Genomic DNA, 11,447 nt, shown 5'->3' with positions numbered 1-11,447 from the left:
CCACCTGGAGATGTATAGAGGATTGGTGTTTGGGTTCCTGAGACCATCGGAAATATGTTTTCCAATGGTCTTAGGCGACCCCTGTGAGAGGGTCGTTTGACCCCCAGAGGGGTCGTGACCCACAGGTTGAGAACCACTGTCCTAAAGGTCTAAGCACAGAGGGCTGGTTGGCTTCGGCCGAGAGCACAGGTCCCCAAACATATGTGACCTCCTGTGCCCTTTTCTGGAACAAACAAACACACCCCAAACACGGGCAATTAAAAACTTGAGTACTATAGGCTAAATCCAAGTGCAGGTATCCGCTTGCAGGCCCCCGGATCATTCCAGTGCCCACAAGGGGGCAGCATCACTCACTTTGGGAAGACTGCTTGAGAGTTTCCAATACAGTAGGGCCTGAGAATTTGCATGTTATCGAATGTCCAGGTAACGCTAATGCTACTGTACTCCAGGTACCCCGTTCTTGAGAACCACTGCTCTAAAGGAAGCCCTAGGCTCAACTGGGTTCATTTCAGGGGAAGAGAGATTTTTGACAAAATACAAAAGAAACGCTTTAGAAATTAGAATTCTTCACCAATGGCATGCCCAGGCTGACGGGCAACTTCAGCCGCAGCCAAGGCACTGGGAAGGGAGGCAGCAGGTGGCCTGAGGGCCCTCCAGCTGGCACACCTGGACGTGGCTGGACGTGCGCAAGGGAAAAGGATGGTTCTGTTCTCAACACGTTTTCTTTTCTTCTCATAACCAAAACACAAATTTAATTTTGCACCCACTAGTAAATTAGAAAGTAATGCCTTAAAAAAAGGGTATTACAGTGGAATTCCATACCAGTCTGTCTGCAAGCTGACGGTTAGTTTTAAAAACACCAAGAGAGAAATAATGGGTCCTTCCAGTGATGTGTGGGAGACATACAGGGCTTTCTACGGCAATCCCGAGTTACACTCTTGGAAACTCAGAGGCAGTTGTACCCTGCCCTACAGGGTTGCTATGAGTCAGCTTCAACGTGATGGCAGTGAGTTTGGTTTTGGTTCATTTTATCAGAGAGGAGCCCTGTGGCAGAGTGGTTACGAGCTGGGCTGCTAAGTGCAAGGTCAGCAGTTTGAAACCACCGGCTGCTCCTCAGGAGAAAGACGAGGCTTTTACTCCCATGAAGAGTTTCAGTTCTACCCTGCCCTCCAGGCTCGCTCTGAGTCAGCGCTGACTCGACGGCAGTGCGTTTTATTGCATCAGCAGCTTCACTAGAGGAGCATGACCTTGAGGAGGAATAAAGCGAGTGAGAGAACAATGGCTAACTGTGAGGGCTACCAAAAAAAAAAACCCCAAAACAAACAAGATAAATGAGTCTCTTATCCAAACCCCTGGCCTACTGGAAATTTTGAGCCAGACTGATGATTCGTTCACTTACAATGTGCCCAATTTCAGAAGCAGAAAAAAAAAAAAAAGGTGAAGTAAGCATAGATTGGCTCAAAATCATACCTTTAGTTTGATGGGATACTCCTTATGTACCTCAAGGTAATCATTGCCAATTGTATCTCTAGACATACTGAGCAACAAGACTGGACTGACCAGAGCACTGCTATCCAGCACTGTGCCTGGCAGATACGCATTCCCTTAAGCTGTACCAAAGGTGGGTCTGATCTATTTATTATGTGTTAAATACGAAATACCTAATCGATTGATTGATTGATTGATTGATTGGCCAGCAATCAGCCAAATCTTCTACATTTTGGACACACATGCACGCATACACACAATGACTACGGCATAAGATTGCCCCCTCACCCCACCTTTAAAAAAAATGTAAAGTTATTCAATTTCCACAAAAACTATCTGAACGGATTCATCCTCTCCACTCACTTTTCCTTCAGCTCAGCATACGAGCCTTGGCAGAGTACTCTACCCCGGATTACTTATGTGATGTTCACTAACTGCTTTTTAAACAGCACCTGTGGTTTGACCACCCAAATCTAAGGCAGTTTCCATCCCTAGCTCCTACATCACTAAATCCTTTCATCTTCTCCACTACCCAATATATTCTGAGGTACTCTCTAATGTCTTTACATCAGCGACTTACGTGGAAGATATCACTGATTAATTCAACTGTACTGGACATTTCCTCATTATGCAGAGATTGCCAACATTGGTTCCTATGAGCTCTTGAGCCCAAGATTTCTTTCCAGAAGTCATCTGACGCATAGCTGTTCATCAGTGTCACAGCACATGCCCAGTGCCACCCTTCAGAAGCCTCAGCGTTTTACAAGCATTAAGGTGCCCTGTAAGCTATGGCATCTCAGAAGCAAGACGGTGAGGCTCCATTCAAGTACTTTGGCTGTGTGCTCCGGGGACCGGGTCCCGGAGAAGGACACCATTTGCTACAGCCGAGGGTCAGCACAACAGAGGAAGGCCCTCAATGAGAATCGATGACAACAGGCTGCGACAAGGGGCTCCAAGACAGCCGAGCTCGTGGAGGCCGGCACAAGAGCCGGCAGGGTTTGTTCGGTGGCACACAGGGTTGCTATGGGTCAGCACCGACTGGACAGCTCCCAACAATAACAAGGCCGGGCACAAAGTCCAGAGGAAGCAAACACTTCACACCAAAAAGCCCTGGCATACAGTTTGAGCAAAAATTTCAGGACTGGCCTGAGCAGTTGAGGCTGCACTACAACAGACATTAGTGAGGACCCAAAGTCCACACAAAAACTCCTGGCAGGAGTGTGGCATTTTCATAGGGCTCCTGGCCCGATGGATCAAGGTCAGGCGGTATTTTGGAATGCTAGTGTTCGAAACAGCTGGGTGATGATATTCACTCAGCTGCTTCCCCTTGAGGTCTACCTCAGGGCCTGGTTCCCACAGAGCATGCTCACCAGGGAAAGTCCCGGAGGCTTAATTATGTCCGAATTTCCTCTGGCACAAGAGGCACTCAACACTGGCTTAGCGAACAGGAACAAAGAACACTGGTTCTGGAGGGACTGGTTAGAAAGCTAAAACAAACATGGTCTCTTCGGCTGTTAAGCCACAGCTCCTTTAAGCCAACCTCCTCTTCCAGTCCCTCGTCCTTTCCCCTTCCTTCTCCACTCTGAACCAGCGGTCACGTGCTCTCAAATTCCACAGGACTTGGTGCCCAAGTGACATGTTCACCCTGTGGGGTCATGACCACCTACCAGCTCGGATCGATAGTTAAGTGTTCCTTAAATCTTGAGTACTCTGGAGGTATGAATGCTTTATCATTATTTCATACCCCCAAGGTGTATGCCCAGTAGATACATGCTAAAGAATGAAAGAAAAACAAAACAACAACTATCATTTTTTTTAAAGTGCAACTGATACTCTTTGACTTATTCAAAAGAGAGAGATTTGGTACTGGAGAAGAGAGGCAGAGATAATATAACCTGTCAGGACAGAAGTGTTTTTATATTACAGCTATTCTTTCTTGAGCTTCTGGGAACAAAGAGAGTACTCCACAAGATCATGTGATTCGAAAACACTGCAGAAAAAAACAACCCCATGGAATAAAACTTTTTAGGCAGCAAGTTTAGTGGCTGGCCTTTCCCTCTCCCGGCCTGACCCCAGAAAGAAACTGGCTTCAGATTTGGATCTGGAGGATGGTGGAAATGACAGAAACTGCTTATCGTGCACCTGCGATCCACTCCTGGGCTCTGCTGTACATGCTCATTACGTACTGTGTTTCCTCCTCACGGCACCCTAATGAGGTCCGTCCATGACACAGGAGAGAGTAAGACAGAGAGGCGATGGAAGTGACCTAAAGACATGGCTCCTGACTGCCACGTCAATCTATGCTTCAGAATTTCCCCTGGGGAAAGAAGAACTCAGCTGGCTAAAAGGAGATGCCCCAATGGTGCATGCACCCTGGTGTAACGGTAGGTGGTTTCTGCACTGTATTCCCAACCAACGAGCAGCTCTTATTTTGAGTGGGCCGAGGCAACTTGGGGACCAAGTAGAAACATTTAAAGTGCTGAGAGGCCCCGCTGGAGAACAAATAGTGTGGGAGAAGGAAGGTGAGGTGTCTGGATCCCGGGAGGAACTTGAGGGGCAAAGAAAGAGGTGACAAATGCAGGAGTCGACTGAGTTTTTGCGGGGTGGTGTGGGATGGAACTTCTCTGGCCCCTCGTGGAATTTTATGTCAAATCTACCAGACAGGTGCGTTGTAAAGTTGTACCTGCTTTGGGGCCAAGGGAAGGATGGCGGTCGGAGCCCTGCTTCAAGGTGGGGAAGGGCAGGGTCAAAACAGTAGCTGTCCACTGAGTGACATGCATCCCAGTGACGAGACAGAGTGGCTGTCAAGGGGAGGAACTGACCCCAACTGGTGGGCAACACTGGCCCTTGCAAATTAGGAACTGTGGAAAGTTGTAATGTCTTCCTATGTCTAAAGCAATTAGACCCTAACTTTCATCTCTGTTCAGCAGTATTTAATGTGATTAGAAGTGGCTAGATCTCAGCCCCTCTATAGTCTTTGGGAGCTGAAAGATGTGTCGCCGTGGGTGCTGGTATGTCTGAGCACTGCCGGTTCTTACTCCCCTGGCGATGGACTGCACTCACCTGTAGGTGGTTTCCGGAAGGAGATCTCTCACCACGTAAGTGGTGGTATTACCCACGGCAATACTCGTGTCTCCAAGGTCAATGTTGTAAGCAAGGATCTCCGACCCGTTACTGCACGGCTCTTCCCAGGTCAGAACAAGGCACACAGAAGGTGAATCAGGACAGGCGCTGGTGGGCCCCTCCTCCAGGATACAGAGTGTGGAGACAGGGTCCGGGGCAGACGCCGGTGTCTGGCAATGGACGAGCTCACCGTACGGCCCTGCGCCAGCTTGATTGACAGCCTAGGAACAGAATGGTGAGACAAAGTCCCCATTACACCCAGCACACATGCTAATGAGTGCCCCCCGTCTCTCTGTGAGTGCTATTGGCAACCCTCAAGTGAGATTCAATCTACCTCCAACATAGGGATCAACCCTGGAAATGGTCCCCTGCGATCTGAAGACGACCTTGCAAAGACTGGCAGATACATTTCATTAGTAAAGCCTACGAAAACAACGTGGCTGCCACCATCTCTTAGGAAGTGCCCTTCTACATGAACAGTGTGTCTGCATGGCCAATCTCAGTTTACTGACTGTGATAATAACCCCGAGGCAGGTATTCTTATGCATCTCACAGCACCGGATGGGAACACTACAGCGTCATCAAGCATCGGATGACATGCTGTAGGCCCCAGATTTAGTGGTCAAGATGGCTCTGGAAATTCGTTGACCTGAATTTTAAGCCAAGCGCTGCACGGGGACAGGGATTTTCCTTAAACACGAGTCAGAATCATCTCCCCAAAGCCCTTCCATGTCCTTCTACTTCATGCAGAACAAACTTCAAAGTCTTTCTAATAACCTACAAGCCCAATCTAATCTCTTCACTACCTCTACCCCACCAAGCCTCCATTATCATTTAACTTCATTGCCTACTGTTCTTCCCTGCGACTCCCTCTCCAGGACACAGTTCTTGACATTGCCCCCTCGCCAGGGCCTTTCTACTGGCTGCCCCTTCGTCCAGAGAGCTTTTAGCCCCTGACGTCTGCGGAGCACGTCAGCCACCTGCTGCAGGCCTGGTGTCAGGTGTACCTTTGCAGTGAGCTCTCTCTGAACAGTGTCAAGCTGTCCTTGACTCTCTCCTCCAAAGCCCCACAGAGCTCATTTCCTATTTCCCTACAGCGCATGTGTCACCAACATGGCGTCTCTTTCCTTTGTTCCCCGGATTACAGTGCAATTTCTATAATGGCAAGTTTGTTGGTCTGGTTGGTTCACTGTTGTCTCCTGAGCAGCCCGACGAGAAGCCAATACAATTCAAAAATGTCATTCACAGATACGTGGAAGGAAGAGAAAAACATCCGGCCGTATTCTAGCACAGTGAACGCCCTGAAACTCGGTTCTCATCTACTGCACAGGAGTGATGGACAAAGACTGAATTACAGGACTGTGGTTTGAGCTCTTCCACCAAAGGTCTTCAAAACTTAGAACACCTGCGCCTGATTATTCATTTCAAAGCAGGATGGGAGCATCAAAATCAACTTTACAAAAATCAAATTTGTAACTTTTTGGTCCTAGCCGTGTCCTGCTTCACGATGAAAGTTCTTTTTGGTAATAAGTTAAATGTCAGGAATCATTTTAACGTGTATAGTTGGGGCTTTTTCCCTAAGTTGCAGGTTTATCACGGAGGAGAAACGTGAGCCATGGTGGCAGTCCGTGGCGCTGCCGTCTCAGGCCTCCCATCACTCTGCTCCCGGGGAGGCGGCGGCCGCCACGGCTTGGAGAGGCACGGCGCACAGCTTATTCCATCATCTACTAGTCATGTGATCTGCAGGTTCGCGTCTCTGCGTTTATTTCCTCAGCTGCAAAACAGGCATCCAACAACCCAATCCACGGCCTTCAATTCTGACTCGCAGAAAGCCGAGAACGGGTTTCCGAGGCTGGAAGTCTTTACGAAAGCTGGGCGTCTCATCTGTCTCCCCTGGAGCAGCTGGGGGCTTTGAACCGTCGACCTTGGGGTTAGCAGTCCAACGCATAAACAACATCAAAGACTAAACTGGCTAATACGTAAAACTCGGGCCAAGTGTCTGGCCAACATTAGGTGTTTTGCTCCCACTTTCCCAGTGGGAAAAATCTAAGTCCAATACAGTGAGACCCCTGAGTGCCAATTTTGGGCAGCACTGCCCTGGACAGGGTGCAATCTTGCCACTGTCCGCCCCGTGTTCCGGTGGGAAATGTTTGAGCTTTCCTCCTTGGACGGTCCTGGCTTTCCAAGTTTTACTCTAACATTTGCTTACTTAAAAAAAAAAAGTTCACAACTAAACAAATTTTCGACTTACAAAGATGTAGCAAATACGCACTACCACATAGAGTTCCTTTTTGGGTTCCAGAATTCTTTTACCAGCTTGTCCATACGAAAACGTTTTCTTCCCTTAACCACTGGTTCAAAGGTATGCTTTGTTAAGTAATAATATCCGTATCGGGCACAACACACCTCACGGGGCTAGTATTATTTTAGCATCTCCTCATCAAAATATTTCGAAGGAAAAGTGGGGGAAAAATTTCCTGGGCGAACCTACTGAACAAGTAAGTCTTTGCTCCTTTTTTATAGCGCCAAATTGTACGTGTTCACACGCTCCAGTTTCTAAAGAGTGACACAGTCCAAGGCACATTTGGGCTTCACCTGACTTTATAGTAATGCAAATAAAACCAATTCGCCTTGGGTCTGTACATAGCGAGAAATCAATCCGGTTCAGGAGGTCTTTCTCTTGGTAGCATTTCTTTAGCAGCGTGAGTCATGGCAGTCTTGTAAGCACTGTCTCCCTCACACTAACTGTCTGCCTGGTTTTAATGACAGGTATAGGAGTGTGAAAATTATGTTTCAACTCCTGGATGTAAAACTAGGGGGAGGCGAGTCTTAGGCGGACTCTTTCTTTTGAGGACGTCGTTTCAGGTGCAATTTGGGGAAGAAGCCAGGGCTCAGCAACAACATAGCTGTGGGCACGAAGGCACAGAGCCGACGGACGTTTCGGAGACTCAACACGCAGAAAGCAGAGGGCAGCACGGCTACTTCCTGTTGTGGCAGGCTGCTCTTCCATTCGAACCTGCCTTGCTCCACACCAGGCAACCTGCCCCCCCCACCTGTGACTCTGCGCCACGATGGTAAGCATCAGGTCAGGTGCCTCAGCGACATGGGGTTAATTAGGGCCCATCTAATCGAGAAGGGCGGAGGCATGATGTCAGGATGAAAGAATTCACTCAGAAAAGCGGACAACAACACAGGCTCCATCATTTAACAGACAAGCTTCAGTCGCCTGGAAAACGAATGGATGGGGGCCATGCTTCCTCTGCAGAGGCCAGAGAAATGGAGCACTGTGCTCGGAATGGGCAGTGTGAGCCGGGCCGTAAGCCAGGTGGAAACCAAAATCTCGCATCTCTGTTTCTTGAAGGAGTTGGAGGAATTGTGGGTGAAGACAGACTATTTCAACGCCAGGCACCACATCTGAGATTCAGCTGTCTCCTGAGCATCTTCAGCACCCTTAGCTCCTGGCACAACAGTGCTCAGGAAATGTTACCGGGTACGTGGAAACGAATGGGCAAAGATCCCTATTTTGTCCCCCAAAGAGGAAGAGGACACGGAGCGGGGAGAAGGCCTGTAGCCAAGCCCATAAAACGAACGACACGTAAGCCCACAAGCACTGTCGCTCTTAAAGGGTGGGCAGGCGGCTTTGGCGATGAGCCAGCAACTTTTGTTCTTGACCGTACTCTGTTTTGCTCTCCACCATGGAAGATGAGAATGACCAGCCTTGATAATTGTCGCTGGGTGTCAGGCGGGGGCCAGTCCAATTTTCTTTAGTGTCTGTTTGGGGCTCTGCTTAGCCAGCTGGCACATGCAGCTTCCGTCCCCTGCCAGTTCTGTCTCAGCGGCTCCCCACTGCCATGAGCATCGCAGGGGGAATCAGAGAGGCCCCGTCCCTGGTGGCACTGGGCCTGCCTTTCCCCCAGTGGGGTCAGCATGTTATTCAGTGACTTGACAGCCAGATGAAAGGATACTGGGATGTAAAAGAGGGAAGAACAGGGGGGGCTGTTTTTGATTTCTGGGATAAAAAGAGGTAAATGGCAATAGATTCAAACAGCTGAACTTCTGCTAAGTGTAAGGGGATGCTTTCCGCACTCCTCGTGGCCTGTGAGGGGCCTGGAGTCAGGTGCCCACTGTGCCCGTGAGTACCGGCTGCAGTAATAGTGCCGACCTACCTGGAGTCTACAGCAGTACTGTGCTGCGGGCAGCAGGTCTCGGATTTCGAAGCTCGTCTCTGTCCCATGGTAAATGAGTTCTAAAGAGTCTTCATCTTCTCCCCACTCCAACCTGTACTCGGAGATGTCGGCTCCAGAACTTTCCGGGCTCTGGAAAGCAGACAATTAAAGCCGTTGATAAATCCACCTGGTCACAATGCCTGTGTTGGTGTTCAGCTAGTGACAACCAGGGAAAGGGAGCAAGATGCCCTGGGATATTTCAGACACATACGGACGGAGTGAGAGGGACACTCCATTCCCTCTCAGGAATGGCGGCCAGGGGTCACGTGGAAGGTGCAGAAACGGCTGCAGAATGAGGGCCCGGCTTACCTCCCAGCTCACCACGACCCATCCATCGGGCGTCAACGAAATACAAGGTGCTCTGCATTGTCCAGGGGGCCCTGCAGCAGTGGTGATTTCTGACACGTCCGAATAGGGACCGTACTGGAAAAGACACACACATACAGCTTTGTATGGTCACCTGTGTCGGTTCCTGTGAATGCATTTGCATGTAAAGAGCTCATAATCAAATCAGAGTGGGGGGTGGTGGTCTGCTGTCACCTTGCGGTCCTCCAACACATGGGGCCTCCATGCACAGTGGAGCAAAGCGCTGTCCTGCGCTAGCCCGTGGTTAGGACTGGTCACCGTTCCAAGTCCATCAGAGTCTATACATGCTACTGCACGTTGTCAGCACACGAGCCCACACTCACAGGGGGCTGCTGGCTGAGCTACATTGGCGGGGACTCCCACACGCACAGCGAGAAGTGTCCCCTGAACCATCCAAGCCGCCGGTCACAAAATACTGCCTGATGATGTTTTAGGGGGAAGGGCACTCACAAGGGCAGTCCCACCCCGCCCTATGGGGTGGCGATGAGTTAGCGTTGACTTGCAGCAGTAGGTTTGTGTTTTTAATGACTTTTACTTTCAGTTGACTGTGTATCATTCCCTGTGGGGTCACAGTCTATCATGCATGTACGAGGGGGCTTCAAAGGATCATGGAAAAATGAAAATGAAAGATCGATTATTTCCCCCCCAATGAACTTTTTGAAGCCTTCTTGTGTACATCTATGTTTATCCACAGTCTAAGATTAGTTGGTTCGTCAACCATTTTCCCTTTACTGTACATCAGAAACAAAGACACGCTCCTTCCGATCGACCGCAGCATCCTGTCCTAAGGTTCTTTCAGAGGGTATCAATGGAAATGAAGTCAGGGGCAGACGTAAGTTTAACTTTTTTCTTGCACAAAATCTACCGGGACCTGTTAGCTGATGATCACATTCTGGATGTCCTTCTCAGGACGGGCAGCGTCTGTGGTGAAACTGAATGCTCTGTTCAGATTGTTTCAGCGTAGCGTCTTCAGCGGCTCCGTTAGGAAAGGTGTAGACGTTCACTCGCTTCTCAGCATCACCGAGCTGCCCACTGCTCAGACCAATGGCCGCTAGAGACTCACACCTTCTCCAGGGGCTGGCCTCTCCTGACACCATGTCCAAAGTCTCACCACCCTTGCTTCCAAAGAGCACCCGTGGGCAGATTTCTAGTAGGGCCTCGTTTCCTACAGCTGATCAGCACACTCAACTAAAGTAAGGTGACCAGGTTTTAACATTGCTAAAGCGGGACACCACTGATAAAACTCATATCCTGGCGAAATAGCCACATGGCAGCCAAAAACCGTATACCCTAGCTTGTCGTGCTTTCTTTCCAAAAATTGGGACTTTCTAAAAACACCGCGGGACGCGGGGCAAATTGTTAAAAATCGGGACTGTCACGTCTGGTCACCTTAAACTAGAGGGCAGGAGGTTATCCTGAACACCACCGAGTGCGCCTTCAGCGACGTAATGCTCTTCCTGGCCTTGAGCTCTGGCCTGACTGGTCGAAACGAGGGCAATAGGAACGCACATTTCCTAGGACGGAGTCTCTGAAATCTCCGTTCAGAAATAAGATTTCTAGGCACTTCTTAACGGCCGTCCACTTTGGACAGGTGACCGGCGGAACAATTCTCCAGTGGGCATGGGCTCGACCTCGACAGTTGGTAAAGAAGTAACCATGAAACCCTTCGAGAAGCCCTGGTGGCAGAGGGCTTAAAGAGACCGGCTGCTCGTGGGAGAGCTGGCAGTTGGAACCTTCCAGCTGTTCTGTGGGAGAAAGGGGTTACGGAAATCTGCTTCGGAAAATGGGCTCAGAAAACCCTACAGGCGAGTCTACTCTTTCCTGCAGGGCGCGGTGACACGGTGAGCCGGCAGTAGTTCCAAGGCAGTGGGTTGCGCTTTTCTGGTGAAGCACGCGAGATGTAAGGCGTCAGGCCTGGGACTTACCCCTCCATCATTCAGAGCCCTCACCCGGAAGCGGTACACAGTCCCAGGAAGCAGGTGCCCCACGGTGCACTCCAGGTCGGGCCCGTGGTACACCTCGGAGGCCACGTCCTCCGGCTCCGTCATCTCCACACTGTACTCCGACACCTCACAGCCACTCTCCGAGGCGGGGACATCTGGGGACAGAGAATGACTCTCTTCAGGCCATCATGGGTTTCCAGTTAACCACAGCACCCCTGGCTCTCTACACGTTTTACAACACGGAGGCGGCCGGCCCTGGGTCTCTCTCTTCCAAAGGCAAGCCCGCTCCAGCAAAAAAAAA

The 11,447-nt window shown here is 50.0% G+C and overlaps 1 protein-coding gene across 4 annotated transcripts in view; it reads right to left on the bottom strand.

Moving 5' to 3' along the window:
- Positions 1-11,447, bottom strand: part of FNDC3B (fibronectin type III domain containing 3B) — a 365,496-nt gene that overhangs the window by 35,833 nt on the left and 318,216 nt on the right. For 3 of the 4 annotated variants that reach the window (XM_045297449.1, XM_004704080.3, XM_045297450.1), the window contains 4 exons: positions 11,129-11,301; positions 9,147-9,260; positions 8,778-8,927; positions 4,552-4,832 (listed from right to left, as the gene is read on the bottom strand). In XM_045297449.1, the coding sequence (XP_045153384.1) occupies positions 4,552-4,832; positions 8,778-8,927; positions 9,147-9,260; positions 11,129-11,301 (718 nt within the window). The remainder of the gene's footprint in view (positions 1-4,551; positions 4,833-8,777; positions 8,928-9,146; positions 9,261-11,128; positions 11,302-11,447) is intronic. The other variant, XM_045297448.1, reaches the window with a different exon arrangement.

Source organism: Echinops telfairi, unplaced genomic scaffold, assembly GCF_000313985.2.
Source record: "Echinops telfairi isolate 266 unplaced genomic scaffold, ASM31398v2 ScPeMD7_7420;HRSCAF=8458, whole genome shotgun sequence".
Taxonomy (NCBI): Eukaryota; Metazoa; Chordata; class Mammalia; order Afrosoricida; family Tenrecidae; genus Echinops; species Echinops telfairi.
This window is presented reverse-complemented; position numbering and strand designations above follow the sequence as displayed.